This window comes from Podarcis muralis, chromosome 7 (assembly GCF_964188315.1).
Source record: "Podarcis muralis chromosome 7, rPodMur119.hap1.1, whole genome shotgun sequence".
In the NCBI taxonomy this organism is placed as follows: domain Eukaryota; kingdom Metazoa; phylum Chordata; class Lepidosauria; order Squamata; family Lacertidae; genus Podarcis; species Podarcis muralis.
The window spans coordinates 41,349,810-41,369,334 of NC_135661.1; the positions used below are offsets into that span (position 1 = coordinate 41,349,810).

The following is a 19,525-nucleotide window of genomic DNA, read 5'->3' on the forward strand; positions in this document are numbered from 1 at the left end:
AAGCCAGGTGTGGCTTCTTCCATACAAAAGAGAAGCGGCCCCCACCGGAGGAAAGAGAGCTTTTAGCCACCTTTGGCGACCTTCCACCGAGGGAACAACAAGAAATAATTGATAGACTAGAAGTACTTAATCATCAGCTCATACATGTCCAGAAGAACGGAAAAGTCCTGCCCACTTCTCAGGATAACCTTGCCAGCTTTTCGGAGTCGTGTTTTAAGGAAGTAGGAAGTCTTCCATACCTCAGTCCAGCTCCTAAACCCATGCCTCCCCCACTTGTGGGCAAATCCCACCGACGCTTGGCAGACCCAGGTTCTGCCTCACAAGTTGGCCTCTCATCCCAACTCTTGATAAATTTTGACTCGCCCCCCAAGAGTCCCCCGCCGAAGAGTGTAACTCAGAGTCCTTTCCACCAAAACAATTCCTTACCATCCAATCCATCAATGCCGGAACTGGAGTCCTCATATTCCCCTGAGCGGCATAGACCCGACATACAAACAGTACCTGTACGTCAAGCATCCCCAGTACCTTCGCTAGCATCAGGTCAGGGGAGTGTTCCACTTACATCAAAAAATGACCCGGATTGGACTGAAGACCCGGCCGGACATATAAATCAAATGGTTTCATCGGCGACCTTTAGACCTCGCGGTGGGGCAGTCCCAGCAAATTCTGTGGAGCCTCCCACTGAAGTGTCCACCCTTGGGCCAGCCAGCGGGAGACCCGTTCTGTCGCCCCAGTCTGAACACCTCACTACCAACTTCAAGATTAGGCACCTCCAGCAGGTGCCTGCCATGCAAAGTAAAATAACTGACTTTTTTGTGGGGTCTGCCCTGCCTCCAAAGGACTCACTTCTCTCCCTGAATTGACAGCGAATTGAACACAACAGGAACTCCCCCCTATCAGTCCTCAGCTGGAACATCGCGGGCTGGAGGGGAAAAAAACATGAGCCAGAATTCTTGGAGTTTATTAACCTGTTTCATATCATCTTGTTCCAAGAATCGTGGGAAGTAGAGAAAATTGTCCTAAATGGCTTTGAGCTGCTAGAACTCCCTGCCTGCCCCTCCCTGAAAGGAGGCCGCCCTAAAGGGGGCCTAATAATAGGCATCTCCCTCAACCTACATTCTAAATTACTCTAGTACAGGCCTTGCCTCCCTATGCCCTTACCGGGCTGATTACGGGGGAAAAGATCTCGCTCCTAGTTACAAATGTTTACTTGCCACCTGGGGGTTCTTCCCTCGAACTGGGCTCTAAATGGGGCTCGCTAGAAGAGCATTTGCTCTCATGCTATGTTAAGTTCCCTAACACCCCGGCCATTATTGGTGGCGATTTTAATGCCCGCACAGCAGCAAACTGGGACTCGCTGACCAAAGCCAAATGGTGGGTTACCCCAAATCTTGATAATTACGACCTGGAACATATCATGAGGAGAACTTCTAAAGACCACAGAGCAAATGAGGCTGGGGTACTCCTCTATCAAATGGCCATCCGTTTGAATTTGGTGCCCTTAAATGGCACATGCCTCCCTGATATTCCAGGGGATTTCACTCACCTGAGCGTTAAATCAAACAGCGTCCTCGATTACCTGTTGGTCTCTAGGGATCTACTTAAGTGTATTTCCACTTTTAAGATCGAGAATGTACAATTTAGTGATCATCTTCCCCTTGTAGCTAAGCTTTCCCTGAACTGGCAGCCGGAGGCTCATAGACATGCGACCCAGATGGTAACCAACGAATCTCTCCAAGTAAGAGGAATCAAATGGTCGGAGACCCAGGCTCAAAGGTACCAGGAATTCTTTCAAAAAGAAATCCTCGGGCCCCATTCCAACATAGGCTCCGCCTCAGACGAGCATAGCATAGTGCTGAAGCGCTTCCACCATCATACGACTGATCTTACGTCCTTCTTTAGGTTACCACCCAAAAATTTAAATCGAATCGAGTATACTCACGGTGCCCCCTGGTATAATTCTCAGTGCAAACAAGCAAGACAGCGCCTCCGTGCTATATATAATGTATATAAGACCTCCGATGCATCTACTCTGCCAGCTAGTTATGCCCAAGCCAAGCAAGTCTACAAACGCACGCAGAAAACTGCCAAGCGTGAGTGGCAACATAATCGTTGGCAGGCTTTGATTACTGCTTCAAAACCACACAGGTCCAGGGAATTCTGGTCTTTGATTAACAGAAGGGTGAGGAAATACCCAAGGGCAGTCATCTCTGCACCGACATGGGAAGTGTTCCTGAAGAAATGCTTCTCACAGGCAGATGCTCCCTCCGACCATCTGATGCATCTGTTTACCCACCTACCTATTTGGCCTCCCACCGATCCTGATGAAATAGCCAAGCTAATAGCTCAGCTGAAACCGGGCAAAGCCCCTGGGCCCGACTTGATCCCTGCTGAAGCCATCAAACTACACCCAAAATGGTGGGCCGGCATCTTGGCCAAAACCTTCGATGCAATCAACGCTTCCGGTCTCATCCCCAAAATATGGAAGGAGGCCATTATAGTACCAATTCATAAAAAAGGTTCTCCAACGGAGCCGGAAAACTACCGCAACATCAGCCTCCTTTCGATCATAGGGAAAATTTATGCCAGCTTTTTGCTGACTAAATTATTGCGATGGGTAGAAGAGACTAACCAGATTGGCCACGAACAAGCAGGGTTCAGAACTAAACGTTCTACAACAGATCATGCAATAATTCTTTATCATCTGGCACGGAAGTACTCCTCCCCTCACCGGGGCAACCTCTGTGCTGCCTTCTTAGATCTAAAGGCAGCCTTTGACAACGTTCCTAGAAATATTCTTTGGGAGAAACTTGCGAAACAGGGCATTGATAGAAGACTCTTATGGCTCATAAGTCAGCTCCACGAAGGTACCCTTGCCAGAGTGAGACTTACTCCTGCGGGCGACCTCACAAATTCGATACCAATAAACAAGGGAGTGCGCCAAGGATGTATATTGGCTCCCTGCCTATTCAACCTTTTCATCAGCGACATGCGAGCACCCCTAGTTAACTCATCTCCAAGTACACACGCGCCTAGACTAGCGGATTACCGCTGCCCACTCCTTTTATATGCGGACGACGCGGTAATTCTATCTTATACACGTGTTGGACTAACCAGAGCTCTGAAGATCTTTGCCACGTATTGCCAACTCAACCAATTAACCATCAACCATGCTAAGTCCAAGATTCTGATTTTCTCCAGAAGCCGGAGATTATACAAATGGAAGCTTGGTGGAGCAAAAATAGAGCAAGTCCTAAAATTTCAATATCTAGGAGTTATTTTTCAATACAACTTGGGATGGAAAGCTCAAATTCAACAACTACTTAACAAGGCCAAAACCCTGTCATATGCGCTCCTCCGATTTTTCTTTTCGGACGGAGCTCTGCATGTTCCCTCGGCCCTAAAGGTGTTCAAGGCAAAAGTGGTTGCAGTGCTTGCTTATGCTGCCCCGCTCTGGGCCGTGATGACAGATCTTGCTCCCCTTGAGACTCTGCAAAACCAATTCCTACGCCGGCTCCTAATGCTCCCCCTGTGCGTAAGCAACGCAGCCATGCGACTAGAATTGAAGATCGCATCCTTAGAAACTTGCCTGTGGAAGCAAGTCTTCAATTACTGGTTATCATTGTGGCATAGATTACCAAATCATTACCTTGTCCAATGCTTATGGCGAGATGAATTCTCCAGCCTTTGGACTAGTAAAATTCATGCCAAACTCCTGAGCTATGGAATCTCTCCCTCAGATTCCCTAAAACTAGATCAAATTACTGCTCAAAGACTGATCCGTCAAAGACTGGATGACATCGACTTGCAGCAAAATTATACGCTGGGGGGAGGTGTTTGTTCGCCCCAGAACATTGGTATCACTTTAACTTATTGCGTTCCATCATACCTCTCCTCCCTTTCGACTGTTGCCCATAGACTGGCCTTCACCAAAGCGAGGTTCAACGTTTTCCCCTCCAATGTCCTGAGACATAGATTCTCAAAGGGCCAAGTCCCCGCCACGTGCGAATGTGATAAGGTGACGCCGGAGTCGCTCCAGCACATTATGTTCACTTGCCCTCTGTTCAATGTGCCACGGGCAAATTTGTTGGGATCAATCATACAGAAACTAGAGGGTACCCCACCAAAATTCCACCTTGCCCAAATCTTGCAGGATAAGGATTCCCACACGACCCTGAAAGTGGCTAGGTTCCTGGTCGCTGTCCTCTCCCAAAAGCGACGCCAAGGAGCGCTACAAGCTAATTAAGGCGTAGCATGCCTTTCCATCTTATAGTATTTATTGTTATAGTGGTATTTTAGCGACTGTTTTTTCTTTTCCCCAAGGCACAAGCTGTCACTTATGTGTTGTTTTTACCTGTATGGGCCTATGGCCGTAATAAATATTATCTATCTATCTATCTATCTATCTAAGAGAAGCGGCTGGGATTCCTGAGGTTGAATGTAAGAAGGGCCTCCTGGACCAGGCTGATGGCCCATCTAGTCTAGCATCCTGTTCTCACAGCAGCCAACCAGATGCCCGTGGGAAAACCACAGGCAGGACCCAACCACAAGAACACTCTCCTTTCCCGTGGCTTCCGACAACTGTTATTCAAAAGCGTTACTGCCTTCAATAACAAAGAAAGAACAAAGCCATCATGGCTAGTAGCCTTCAATAGCCCTCTCCTCAATGAATTTGTCCAGTCCTCTTGTAAAGCCATGTAGGTTGGTAGACATCACTGCCTCCTGTTCCATAGATTAATTATGAGCTGTGTGAAGAACTTTTTGTCTGTACTGTACAACCAAACAGCAGAAAGAAGATACCTTTGGATAACTCCAAGATCACTTCCGAACAACATGTTTACTGAACATTCATCTTGAATGTTAGATAATGTCACCTATTTATTGAGTATTCCTTCTGGCTTATTTGCAGACATTTGGAGGATATTGCAACAAAGGGTGAGTCCATACTTTTCGGTGCAATTCTGCATCACTTTCCTTATCACAAAAAAATTTTTTTATAGAGCAGAGGGAAAATAGGCTTTTGCACAAGAGTGCCAAATTATTGTTAACTACACAACATTAATTTGCCGGTATGTGATTGTTTCCAGACAATATTTTGGGGTTGGATCCAATGTCTTTAAGGCTATCTTAGGGTGCTTCCAGACAGCTATTTATTGTGTGTTGGGTGCTCCTCATGTAGTTGTTGTAGCTTAGCAATCCCTGCAATCTAAAATGCCATACTACAGAAATGCCACTGCAAAATGGCATGAAAATGCCAGCCCACTCTCCCCTCCCCCCAAATTTAATCTGGATTTACTCTTTCCCCAGAAAAATCAAGTAAGTAAAAACAAACAAACCACGTACAGTATTTCCATTTACTTACCTGCAATCTCTGTGATCTATTTGCACATTAAGTCTCCATCTGGAAACACTCTGGGGTGGAGAAAATAGCACTAAATAAAGAGGTGTACAATGCCTAAATTACGTTTCCCATTTCAAACATTGCCAATGTTTGTTTGTTTTTAAAAAATGACTATAATTTTTATTTTACTGTCTCTGTTAGCAGTTGTTCCAACTTGACAGAATGCTGGGAAAGGTCTGACAGAGCAATCCTGGTAACTCCATTGCATCTGTTGAACCAATGGCGATTTGGCACCTCTTCTCCTAGATCCTTTCTTGTTCAGTGGCCACTCCACCTGGTTATTATGTCAGTTAGGTCATGGTAGGGCAGAAATTAGATCAGGATATACTGGTAGATCTCTGGGTGATTCGCAGCAGATCGGTCATGTTGGTTGATGCTGATGGGAGTTACGGAGTCCAAACATAACTGGTGTGTGTGTGTGTGTGTGTGTCATTTTGGCTAGTGTGGTGTAAGCACTCAGCTAGATGCAGCTCCTGTAGAAGGTACTAATGCCACCCCCAATTAGGTCATAATAAAACACACACCCCTTTTCTACAGAAGAGGAGATTCTTAAGAGAGTGAAAAGAAATCCAATTGTTCATATTTTAATGTGAACTTACCTGCCTCATATTTCCCAAACCAAAATGCACACCAAAACACAACTGTCCTTTCAAACACACATCTTTGAATTTTATGATGCAGTTCTCCCACAAAAAAAGGGAAAAGTATGTACGGTATATTATGGGGAAATGCATATACTAGCAGAGATAGCATACAAAGCAGCATTACACAAGAGGGAATTGCTTGGGGAAATGTGCAGATTAGGTAAAACCGTGTAAAGAAATGTGTGTATTGGGAGAAACAGACATGAAAATGCATACAAAATTTTTGTGTGATTTTTTTTTTTAAAAAAGCAAACAGAGGACAGGAATGGTGTAAATTGAATTTAAGACTGAAGAAATGAAAGAGAGAAGTGAAGTTGACCTATTCCTCCTTCCCCAGCAAGCCAAAATAGATCTGGAATAAAATGCATGTGCTGGTTATGAAAAAGACAGAATTCAGTGTAGGGGTTTAAAAAAAACAAACAAGTTTTATTTCACTTCCCCAATCCATTCATAACCAGGACTTGAAATGCTTTCAATACATGAGTTTAAAAACAGCAGTATTCCACAAAGGATACTAAATTGCACAATCGCAGTACAACATGTCAGTCAGTACAACAGTTGTACCCAACACATCAGAACATGGCAGCACTTTAAATACAAAACAAGAGAACTTGGGTGAATATATCTCATCATATATATATGTATCTATATATATGTCAAACAAGTCAAATACAGAATTTTGAACTCCCAATGAATCTCACAATTAGCTATATGGAAATGAGACACTGAAATGGTCCGTTTACATCGATATTATATGAGGCTTCTAGAGATTGCTTAACAAAAAGAGCCTACACAGCTAGATATTTCTAGCGCTGGATGAGAATCATCAGAGCTGTACTCGGGGTGGGAGCGGACAAGGCAAGAGACATACAAAGAGAGGAAAGACGCCCCCCTTGGAGTTTCACATTATTAACGAAACTTTAGCAGCGGGAAAAGGACAACAGGTCTGTTGTTGCTGAGATGTCCCTCTTTCAATGCCAGACAATAAAATCACTTCTCATTGGAAGTACAATGGAAAAAACCCTCAAGCCCTATCCCTTCACTTCCATAACAGCAAAAGCTGTTTTGACTCAGCTATCATCTCTAATCTGGCGGTCCATGCAGGAAATGCCCCAGCTTCATATACACAGCGTTCACACCAGTTACCCACCTTGGAACAAAGGTTGTGGTTCCAGTTTCCATTTAGCTCGGTGCTTCTCTCCCCTACATCCACAGAGTCCAAATTCAACAGCATAATGCGGGGGTGGGGTCTAAGATTCACAGTAGCACTTTTGTACAAGCGCCCTGAAGGATTGAAGTATAAATGCCACATGACGATATGCATAGAAAAAGATTAACATGGTTCTGCAGTCTTCACTAGGTGGACAGATGAACAGTGTTTCCCTCAATGTGGCCTTAACGTCCGTTTAGCAGTCAGGAAGAAACCCAGGCAAAAGCCACCGTAAAACACAGGCCAATTGTCCAAGAGAGTCGATTCTCACTTGTCCTATCTGCAAAGGGAGAAAATTACACTACTGCGGGGTTTTGCTCATTGGGAAGCAATCAAGGTGAAGCAACAGGCAGCCACACCTGGAATGTTATTGCTCAACATGCTTCTTGAATGCTTTCAACTGTATCCACCAATCAGAAGCCAGCTTGTGGTGGAAGAGCCACACCAACTTTTCACCATAGGCAAAATGGAGGAAAACTTTAACAAGCAAGAGGAGGAGGAGGAGAAGGAAACAGCCTCACCACAGGCATTGTGGACATTCAAGTCAGCAGAGGTCCTTCCAGATGCGGGAGTCTTTACTCACTGGATCAATACATTCAAAAACTAAGATGTGGCAGAATGAGTATACAGCAAACGTGGCCACTGAGGAGCCCTGCAGGTGTTGGGCTGCAACTCCCATCATTCTGGACCACTTGCCATGGTGATGGCTGACGTGGATGAGAGCTGGAGTCCAACATTTGCAAAGCATCATGTTGGCTACCCGTTATCAAGGTGCATTTTTAGCTTTGAAGCCTACATTTTTAAAAAAAAACAACCACAAAGTTACTTAGGATGATATGGCAAAAGGACCGAATGCAGTTGGAATGTGATAATGTGGTATTTGCTAAATTAAGGTCATGTATCACTTACTGGATGCCTTCAAATACCATTGCATTAGAGAAGGCCCATCTGAGATATAGCAAGTGCAGGGTCAAAGCATAGTCCATCCCATTAGGCACTGGCATCAAAAGCCTTGTTTGGCACCCAAAAATGTTGGTTGCATCATGGGCCGGATGGCAGCAGAAGAGGCAGGAGGTGGAACACAGAAAATTTTGTCCTCTCTGCCAAGTGCCGCTTTCTTCTTTTCAGTACTGCGAGTTAGAAAACACCACAATCCAAAAGGAAGAAAAGAGTATATTTTCCTTTCTTGGGTGTCAAATCTTTTAAATCTCATGTTTGGTAGGAAAGATTACACTGCAGACATAATGAACTGCAGTGTTAAGAAAGCTACACACAGAGTGGTTATACAGCTACATTTAATATGCCATCCTAGAAGTTCTGTATCTGCCCTGCCCTTTAAGGTTCCATCAAGGGTAGCCGGCATGGAACTACAACTCCCATCAGCCCCTGGCAAAGAATGAAACAAAACGAAACATGAAAAAGAAAGAAATCTGTCCCAAAACCTGCTCCCTGGCACCCTCTCCTGGACTCAAAGGAAACTGCAGGGACTTGAAAACCAAATCTGCAGAAGTTTAGTTAGGTGACTTTTAGCTGCTGGAAAACACCGAAGCAATGCACTGCAATTTTCAGCAAGGCAACCGAGGATGCATTGACACCAGAAACGTAAACCAATACAGGACTGTAGTCCTGTAAAAGGTGGTAGAGGTCTCGTAACAGAAAAGACTAAACTCTCTCAATAGACCTACAACTCCCAAACTTCCTCAGTGTAAGCCAAAAGAGCAGAAATGGTTTACAAGTGAGTGATGTGGATGCATCCCAATAGCCATATAGAAACAACAGATTTACCAAGGAATAATAAGCTACTGTTAGCTCAGGATTGTTAGACTTCAGTGCACCAGTGCCCAAAGCTGGCTCTTGAAAATAGTGGAAGAGTGCATCCGATGGCATGTTCACACAACCTTGCCATGTCTGGGCTCATTCAACACCACAAACTGGTGTCAAAGTAACCTTGTGAACATTGGTCAAGTACTGAAAATGCAACTCATTGAATCCTCTGAACAATCGTTGCAACCCAGATATTTTGGTGAGATACAGAATCACAACCCCCAAGACCACATCACTGGCAAGAATCACACAAAGACATTGACTCATGGTTGGTGTTGTTTTAAAAGATGGCGAACAGGTTGTTGGAGTTCCATAAACGCTGCAACAGCTGACTCCGAGCAATCTTCTCAAAATCAGAAGCTGAAGAGGCTTGCTACCCTGAAGATTTACCACCTCTGCTGATAATCTTTCATTTAACAAAAACTTGAGCAGCTGGAGAGAGTCTGCATTGGCAGCTTCCTTCTGTGGGCTTCGCTTTGATCACACCTAGACTCCAAAAGGCTCACGCTCAAAGCCCAGCCAGATATGCTGCTGCGTACACCAGAATGTTCCCTCCCCTTGACCATTCAGGAAAGCAGATCTATCAGACCATTTGAAGTAGTGGGCTTTCAAATTGCTTTCCCTTGCCGGTCAAGCCTCGTGTATTATTTTAATCAGGGTCCAGTCCTTTCCTTTGGCCTCAGAACGCAACATTCAGTCGCTTTCAGATGGAGCAGCTACCAGGGAAACAGAAAACACCTAGCAAAACGTTACTTGCTGGATCAGAGCAACCTGCACCAAAAGATACTGCAGGAAAGAACTTGTAAAAACTGTAAAGGTGGTGGTGGTGGGGATCTAGGCCTTCTGTTCCAGCCTAATACAGAATCACTGACCCAACCACCCATTTCCTGCCCATCTTCTTAAAAATAACCCCCATCAAGAAGATTTGCATCTGGCCTCCCGGCCTACAGAACTCCTGGTATTCACTTTAGGGGTCTTCTAGAGTAATAATTGGAACTAGGGTGTCTATCTTCCCTCCCACCCACCCATTTCTGCATCCCTTGCACACGCACACACCTATCTTTTATGCTCTGTAAACTTTCGATGCTAAAAGAAAAAAATTCATCAGCAGAAAGCAGAGAGGGGAGAGGCTATTCCAAAGCTCAGCCTTCCTCCTTTACGAGCACGCTAGACTCTCCCGTGCTGACTTGCACTCTGCCTCATACCCAGAAGATTCCCCCAAGAGGTCTCCATTCAGTCACAATCCGGGTGAAAAAGGCATATGGGGAGGTGGCAGCAGAAGAGGGCAGGCAGCTTTGATTGCTGAGCTCCTACGTTTATAACGGGCTGCGCGATGCAGCTCTAGGTGGTTAGAAGACGATCATGCAGGTTTAACGCAGTGTCAGTTGGGTATAGTTTTTGCTTTTTTGAAAAGCCCATCTTTTATATTGCAGGTAGTCTCAGAGACAGGCTTTTTTCCACCCTTGCATCCCCACTGGCTTCTTCTCTATTAGTTCCTGAATGCAGGAGGCAGGTCACGGTGCTATTCTGCAGCCATTTGTTCGATGTGATCGCTAAGCAGCTTGTACTGCTCTGTAAGCAAGAGAAACAAATTATGCAATATACATACGCAGATAGAGACACGTACATGTATGCAAAATTAGCTCGGCATATAATCAAAATACAAAAGACAAACAACTATATGCAAACATCTTTTTGCAGAGCATCTCCAAGAAAGATACACTCTTCATTTTCCTTGTGGGTTTAAGACCCATGTGCAAGTGAAGCAAATAACAATGAGGGTGTGATTCAGGTGGCATTCACAAGGCAGCTTATTCTGTTTTTCCAGCATTTCCCTTATTTGTTAATTTCCGCATTATATTTTAGCTTTTACACAATGTAAAAGCTGCTTCTGGAAATGTAGCACAAATTTAGAGTTCATTTCTGTGTTATTTGCAAATTGATGTTTTGGGGTGATGTCTATAGCCTATTTCTGTTTTGCAAAGAATCCCTCACATTTTGCAGCCCTTCTAGGTCATCTTCTCCCGCAACCCCCACCCTACTCAAGTCTAAGGCAGAGCAAGTGGCCTGAACTTGGAGTTGCCCTCATTTTCTTCCACCACCACCCATTTGACCCCTGGGAGGTGACCCTTGCAGAAGGAACCCCACCAGCAATCTCACACCCATGGTCCTACCTTCATCCAGGTTGCCAATCACTGCCTGCTTCTTCAAGAAGTCGTTGCAGAGCTTCTTGTTCAGCCCAAAAGCCAACATGTTGTGAGTGAAAGTACTGCAGCAGGGAGAGGAAATGGGGTGGGGGAGAAAGGGGTATGGCCTTTTGTTAGGACATGTGCTTTGTCCACAGAAGGTCCCTGTTGCAATTCCTGGCAGCATCTCAAGTTACAAAGTTCAGGTCACAGAAGGTGATGGAAAAGACTCTCTCTCTGAGGCTCCTGCAGAGCTACGGCTGCCAATCAGAGACTTGATGGATAAATAGCCCCACTTTGTATGAAGCAGCTTCCTATGTGTCTGCTAAGTTTCCTTGGGCATAAACTGCCTATTCCTTTTAAAACTGATTAAATAATAATAATAATAACAACAATAATAATACTGAAGCCCCCTTCATGCACACTTTGCATGCAGGTAGGGCCATCGCAAGCAAAAAAGCAGCTGTAGAGGTGTGCTCCCCCCCCCCCCGCAAAAGCTGTATGGCTCCTTCCCTGCCTCCTCCCCCCATCCTGATATCCACACATTAGGCTTGTGGTTTGTATTGCTGCTTCCTTGTTTGTATAATAGAGTTTTCCATGACTGCTAATTATGCTTTGAAGGTTTCTATAAATCCTGCCCTAGGACTCACAGGTGAAGAGGTTGCAAATTACTGGATATAAATAAATGTAACTGATACGTTATACAAAAATCTCTCTCTCTCTCGTGCATCATGCAGTATAGATTTCTAAAGATCATCTATTGTGATCACCATTGTAATTTACATTTTTATTTTAAGCATAGTAAGTAGTAAAAGCTTTTATCATGTGTTGTTTGCTGCTCTGAACTCCTTTGGGAGGAAGGCAAACAAACAAACAAACAAACAAACAAACAAACAAACAAACAAACAAACAGAAGCTCTTTTGCAGAAGCAGTCCAGTTTCATTCTTGCTTACCCCAACTGTCCAAAGGTGATATTCTCATTAAACCTCAGACTATCGTCTCGCTCCTCTTGGGTCATGTGACACCATTTCTCCCTGCAAACATATGGACAGATCCTGTAACCAGGAAAATGAACACACACACACACACACACACACACACACACACACACACACACAACCTGCCAAAACCTTAGGGATTGATGGGAGCAGGGAAGGATGCAGGGAATGTCAGTAACACGCTCTTGACACACTCCCCCGTTCCATATTGGTTAGTGTGATGAAGTGAAGGAGTGGGCCATATGCCAGCTGTTGGTATGCCAGTTTTGTTATATGGGCCGCCTGTTGCCAACTTCAGATTATATATTAGAGCAGCTTTTATCACGGAAGCTGGGCCAAAGCTGGAATCATTCTGAAGTTTCCATTTTGCTTATGTGCTTACATTTCTGTTTCATTTAGGTTCTTCTTCTTCCAAAGGGTTGTATGTAACATCCATCTTACTCAGTGTAGATCCACTGAAATTAATGGACATGACTAACTTAATAAATTTCAATGGGTCTATTCTTGGTAGAATGTACTTGGATACAACCTAAAATCGCCAAATGCACGCCTTTCTCTTGGTCGTTAAATCTGTGACCATCATTGCCACTCTATATCCGACCTTAGAATCTACATTCAATTTGGTCAGTATCTCCAAAGGAGGTAGGCAAACATATAGCAAGGGATGTGAAGTGGGTGGGGGGCAGAAGGTAAACGTGTAAAACCTGAATGTTTTCCTAAAAGCCTGTTCGAACACCACCTGTATAACCTGACCAAAAAATTGAGCTATCATCTAAGTTTCGCACCCTTCTTATGGGTTACTGTTCATTACAGACCTACAAAGCAGACTATCCCAACCCCATTTCACAGAGGAGGCAACTGAGGCTTTGCAAAAGCATCAAAGGCCGCAAAACAGGAGCAGAGCCGGGACTGGATTCAGAAAAAGGTCACCCAGGCTTAAATTCCGCCACACTAGTATACCATTTTCAGACAAGAATAAAATTGTTTAGAGGCAGAGAAACATGGAACAGCCACACAACACAAAACTAAGGTGTTCTGAGCCAATTTCATTATATTCACAAAGCAAGCAATTTTGCTTAACATGGGTGCACTGTTTGGTGAACTTTCCAACAATGCAATAACAGAGGGTTCTTAACTTTACAATCAGCTGCTTCCCAGCCTCTACAATGTATAGTTATCAGTAATATGCTAAGGAAGTGCCGGAGATGTACCTAACGGCACATTTACAATGATCCATGGGTTTTTCTAACCCTTGAAACTCAGTAATATTCTAAGTCACTACTACTTCTGGTAGCAGGCAGTTCCAGAGTTCTGAGAAGATAAGGCCCTGAGTTTGTTTTATACATGCGAATGTCTCATTTTTAGGGTATGACCCTCCCTGCCCAGTTCAGTAAAGGTACACATATGTCTCCTTAATTTATTTGCTTTTATTGCATTTATATCTCACCCTTAAGGCTGCAAAGCAGTGACTGGCTGAAGGTCACCTAGCAGGCTTCATGACCGAGAGGGGATTTGAACCCTGGTCCCCCAGATCCTAGTCCAACACGCTAACCAACATACCACACTGGCTCTCTTGCATGTCTCTCCCTTAATGAAAGTTTCCTGCTGGTTTGGTCCTAGTAGGTCTATTCATGCACACTTAAACCAACACAGCTCCTTAAGCTCTGGGTGCACAGCTCATGTGGGAGTTTCAAACATGGCAATCTCTCTTATGTAACTGCTGACCTTCCATTCTAGATTTCCACTTATGCATCCTTAAAAAGAATCAAGGGAATGCATGCCTCCAGGTTAACGCAAAAATTCTCACTGAACCCTATGGGGTAAGTATGCGTTAAAAGTGATCAAGAATGGGGGTGCTGAAAGTTGAGGTACATTTTCAGTAAAATCACATGGTAAACTTTTTGGGGGGTGAGGAGTGGCACTTCTTAACACCCCCAATCAAAATATAAAAATAAAAAGTGGTCTGGAGAAAACTAGTCCATCAAGCCTATTCTGGTCTAGAATCGCATTCTAAATGCAGGGATTCTTTTTGAGCAGGGAAGTGTTAGAAAACACCATCTCCCCCACCTGACAAAGGCACAATATAAGGAGGTTGATTTCACCACAGATCAGCCCTCAGATGCTTGTCCTTTTAGGGAAAATAGGATGTTGGCTGAAGCCGACCATATGTCAAGAGGAGGAAAAGGGGAGGCAGGGAAATACAGGAAGAAGGAAGTCAATGGGAGGAGGAGAAGCAGCAGCAGCAAATAAAAGGAAAACAAGAGAAATTAAAAATGTGGAGTCATGCTGGATATGAAGACAGAGTGGCAGAGGGATTTCTTGGCAGGCAATTCAAGAGTGTATCCCTGAATCAATCCTCACAGGAAACAGATGTGCCAAGGGTCAAGGCTGAGGCAAGGCAAATGCAGAGGACATTCTTTGGCTTAGCCAAGGCAAGTCTCCTAGCTGGTCATCCATTCACAGGGGTCAAGGAGTATCAGCTGACTCACAGGGGCCTTTCAGGGCACAGTGGCTTCTTTGGTGGCTCCCTCACCTTGCAATTCCCCAGATCATTTGCCAGAGCAAGGCAGAGGTGCACAGGAGAAATCCCTGCCTGTCATCTCTCAGGCCAGCAGTTCAAGGACCACTTTCAGATGACCCATTGACTGAGCATTTATCCTAATTTGCTTGCAGGGCGTTTACATGTCTTCCTTTTAATTGTTTTTTGAAGTGGATTTGTCATGCTGGGGCATGTCTAAGGACCCTTTGGCCTTCCAAATGTTTCTGAACTCCAACTGGCCTCTCTTGCAGGGGCTGATGGGAGTCGTTGTTCAGCAACATCTGGAGGGCTGTAGGTTCCTCACACCTGTGCTAGGGAGGCAGAGCACTTTAATCCACTTTAATTGCACAAACCTACATTTCCTGAATGTTCTTGAATCCTTTCCCCAAAATAGGGACAGCCTGGAGGCACCCAAGAGGTCCGCATCAAGAACAAATCCGGTGGCGCTGTCCTCTGAGACCATGGCAAGTGTGCATATGCACAGTGACCATTTACCATCTGGAACAGCTGCTCCAGATGCATGTAAAGCAAACCACCACCCCCATCTCAATCAAGCTCCGCACAAAAAACCACCAACTGGTATGGTATGAAACGGGCAAAATTAAGCACGACAATAACAAATGAGAGAGGGGCAGAAGCAACACAGAAAGCAGGTACTTAAATCCAGATGGTCAAAGAGGAATGGACAGGGAAGGAAAGAGAAGAGATTCTCAAGCAGCAGCAGCAGCATTCCACAGAGGCATCGAAAGCAGGAGGAAATCAAAGCAAGGGGGAAGGTCAAAGTAGAACGTTTACATCTAGAACTCCTCAGAGACTGGAAGGGGCCCCTGTGTCCAAAAACTTACCACAGCTGCTGACACAGAAAATGGCGAGAGAAAAACAGACTCACTTAAGCAGTTCACCGTGCCCAGAGGCTTTTCTCAAGCTGCTTTATACGGCATTGATACAGAAGCTGTGCATCATAATCAAGCAATGTATAAGATATTGGCAGTATGGCAAACTCTGGCTGGGAGACAGAACGTAGACTGATTTTTATTTATTTTTAAAGAGACTCAAAAAGTGCTTTGTGGTAGGCTCCCACTGCTTCTAAATTGGTTCAGCATCCATATTAGATTTTGTCCTGCTGTTGCAGGCCCTGAAACGAACAAGGAACACTCCTTTCAAAACCGCTTTGATGTGCTTAGAGATATACCTTGGAAAGCAGGCTTTCCCCAACCTGTGGCCCTCCAGATGTGTCTGAACTATAACTCCCAGCAAGCCCAGCAGGGATGGTCAATGGTGAAGGAGGATGAAAGCAATAGTCCAACAATATCTTGGAAGGCACCAGGTTGGGGAAGGGTACACTAGTGGGATTTGCAGCGCTGGGCCGAATACTGTGCAACCACGGTGGCAAGTTTTGGACCCAAAATGAGCCTTTGGCATAAAAAGGTAAGAAAGTAAATGCGGACAGACACACCTCGTTTCCTCTTCCTCTCCAGCATTCCCTCTGGAGTGGCAGCAGAAAGGGTCAACAGAAGGTTACATGTTAAGATCATGCAAGAAGTATGGATGGAGAGAGAGAGGAAGTGTGAAAGAATTGACCAGAAAAAGAAAAGAAAAGATTAAAGACGTCAAGAAAGAGAAAGAGAGAAATTAGTTGTTTTCAACCTCCCCAACCCAACAAAGGAACATGAGAGCAGGAAGGAGGGAAAGGGAGAACTCTGCCCCTTCCTTAAGCTCTTGCCTGGCAGACTCCCCCTTGGATGTTGTTATCAAACTGCATTTGCTGGGTGGTTTCTGCTTCTCTAAAACCCTGGGGATGACTTCCAAGGGCCGGGGAAGAAAAGCTTCCTCCCTACAGAATATAAACCCAGTCCTGCATCAAATTAGCAGAACTTAAAAAGCTCCATTGGCCTGCTTGACAAGTGGGAGAACAGCAGAAAAATAAACCATTTGCGTACAAAAAAAGGCAGTCCTTTTCAGCACTGTGGCCTATTCTCCTCCACCCCTCGTGTCCTCCACTTCCTTTCTCCTGTGAAGAAAAAAAGAAAGAAAGAAGAAGCTGCAAAGTCCTACCTAGTGGTGGGAGACCGTTTCCGCCTCTCACAGTGAACCGCGTCGAAGAAAGCCGCATTCCAAAACCTCAGGGTATGCCTAGGGAACAGGGGAGGAAATGATGTGTGCATGTGTGTGTTGAGCCTGTATCAACTGCAGGGTATGTTTTTGTGAATGTGGCTAGGAAGTGGGAAGGAATGGGGTGGTTTCTGCCAGAGAGGGCTGTGGCTGGGCCTGCTAGATGGCTCCCCTGCTTCAATGCCCTGCTCAGGAGTGCAGCTGGCTCAGGATAACAAGGTTATACCAGTGGTGGCTGGTGCTCACTGAGACAGGTGAGGCAGAAGGCAGGGAGGCCAACAGTAGGTGGCGCCAGAGCCAGTGAAAGGCAGAGACAACTCATTCTAGTTTAGGCCCTATCCTCCTCCTCCCTGCTGGGTTCTACAACTCCTAGGGGTTGAGGTCCCTTTGCCCCCCATAAAATATGAGAGGATGCTACCCCACCCCAAAATTCATGGGCATTGCTAGTCAAATGGTGTGCATGCACCGCATCTTGTGATTATGTGGGGCGGGGCTTACCCAATATTTTATTCAAGTTGGCACCCCTGACTGAGACTAACAAATGGGGGAGCTGACAGGCTGCACCAGGTTGGCTGTAAGTAAGAAGGCAGGCAGATGGGGGTTGGCTGAGGACAGGCTGAGGTTGGTGGGGCAGCGCCCCAGTTATCCTATTGAACCAGCCTCCACTTGCTCTTACCAGATGGGCTGTTGCTTCAAGTGCATGTACAGGTAGATCTTCTCTCCTGTTTTTTCTTCCTCCTCCTCAGGACTGTACAGAGAAACTGCAAAGGGGAGATATTTGATATATATTTTTTTTGGGGGGGGGGATTTGTGCATACACATATACACAATCTTCAGATAAAGACCAGACAGTGCCTTAGATTCCTGCCAGGTACCCCAGCTCTCCAGAAGCTGAAACACCTGTTTTCTATGAGCATTAGAAACAGATTTTTAAACCACAACAGCATAGAGATATTATTATTATTGCTGCTTACCTGATTTGTGGATTCTCTCTCTTGGTTTGCCTTCATCATCCCTAGAAGCAAACACACAGGTACTATTCGGTTAAACGTAACATCATTTTGGGAGGGGAGTTTGGAAGCACTGCAAGTAGTTTGTTCTACTATGAATTGCTTAGAAGTATAGTCTCACTACTACACAGATGAAGACGAGTTAGCCTGCTATGAAGCCTTGCCCTAAAAGGGGGTGGGGTGGGTGACTTTAAATCAACCAGTTAATTAATAAAGCTGGAAAGGGCCGTAGCTCAGTGGCAGAGCATCTGCTCTGCGTGCACAAGGTCCCAGGTTCAATCCCCAGCCTCTCCAGGTAGGGCTAGGGGAGACACACAAACGCTGCAGTCTAAAATCCTGGACAGCCACTGCCAATCCGGCACAAGCCAGCTTCCTATGTTCCTGGGACCACCAAGACCGATAACGGCATATAAACAAGATTATCTTGAGTAGAGCAGAGACGGTGGTGCCCGGGGTTCTTAAGCCAGGTCTGGCGTTGTGCCTCCACTAAAGGCGCTGTGGATGCTCTCAACACAGTGCAGGGGAAATCCGGCTGCCCCTAGAACTGGACTCACTCAGCTTTCTTGGGCCCGGGCCCCTTTAGCTTGCTTTCAAAGCTCCCAAAGAAGCCTTTCACGTTCTCCGTCTTCGCCGACGTGTTCTTCAGGAGCCGCTCCGCAATGTCCTTCTTCTCGGCCAGCCAGCTGTTTGCGGACTTCAGGTAGGAGTCAATGCTGCCGGTGGGCTTCTCCTTGGACTCGATGGGCAGCGCTTGGGGCTTACCTATCAAAATGCAACCAGGGAGCAGGAAAGAGAAAGAGAGGGAGTAAGGCAGGAGACCTGAGGCCTGTGGGTCGAATGTGGCCCTCCAGCCCTCTTGATCTGGCCCTCAGAACTCACTGCTCCCGGTCCCTGCTCCGTGCTCTCCTCAAGAGCATTTTCCTGACTGGAATGTGTTCTTGAATTGTAACAATGCCCATTGCTTGCTCAGATGGAGGACACGTGTGTGGGTTTATGCAGAAACCTCAGACTTTTCAACGCAGCAAGGTAAGAATCATACCTGATGCTCCACCCACTTTAGTCTCTGGCCCCACGCACCTCTGGCATAAGGCCCCCTTAAGGTTGCTCATAAGTGAATGTGGCCCTTGAGCTAAAAAAAGTGGTCCCCACCCCTGACTTAAAGGAGCACCACTCCTCCTAAAGATCAATGCTCAAGAGAGACTGGTTTGTTCTCTTTCCCCCACCCTAAGTTTTTGCTTTTTAACTAAAAAGCAAGATACTAGCCCTCAGTGATTAGTGTCACACTTAAAAATGGATGTCGAAAACCAGGGCACATGGTTGGTAACATGGGAGCAACCAACAAGAAGCTAAAAATCATTATGCTTCCTGGCTCTCATCTATTTCTGAAACCTCATAGTAAGCCTGCAACTTATGCAGGCGTTACGTTCTGGGGATTGTGCCCAAAGCCAAAACTGTGTGTAGTTAAAACACATTGGGTGCAATGGCGGGTCAAATGTAAAGGATTAGTTCGCTATTCTGAGGTTCTCACAAACGACTCCCAGGATGCTATTCCTATAGCGATGCTTCTTGCAAGGTACTCTTGCTCCTTTGCTGAAGACGA

General features: G+C 45.4%; 1 protein-coding gene across 8 annotated transcripts in view; it reads right to left on the reverse strand.

The window, feature by feature from the left end:
* Positions 1 to 9,342: 9,342 nt before the first annotated feature.
* The window catches only part of KIAA0513 (KIAA0513 ortholog), a 45,700-nt gene continuing 35,517 nt past the window's right edge, over positions 9,343 to 19,525 (reverse strand). For 6 of the 8 annotated variants that reach the window (XM_028740028.2, XM_028740029.2, XM_028740032.2 and 3 more), the window contains exons 6-13: positions 18,480 to 18,687; positions 17,890 to 17,930; positions 17,592 to 17,676; positions 16,859 to 16,936; positions 16,260 to 16,289; positions 12,220 to 12,300; positions 11,254 to 11,348; positions 9,343 to 10,651 (exon numbers count right to left, since the gene is read on the reverse strand). In XM_028740028.2, the coding sequence (XP_028595861.2) occupies positions 10,602 to 10,651; positions 11,254 to 11,348; positions 12,220 to 12,300; positions 16,260 to 16,289; positions 16,859 to 16,936; positions 17,592 to 17,676; positions 17,890 to 17,930; positions 18,480 to 18,687 (668 nt within the window). In that variant the 3' untranslated portion in view covers positions 9,343 to 10,601. Of the gene's footprint in view, positions 10,652 to 11,253; positions 11,349 to 12,219; positions 12,301 to 16,259; positions 16,290 to 16,858; positions 16,937 to 17,587; positions 17,677 to 17,889; positions 17,931 to 18,479; positions 18,688 to 19,525 lie in introns of those variants that run through there. The other 2 variants (XM_028740034.2, XM_077931573.1) reach the window with 2 other exon arrangements.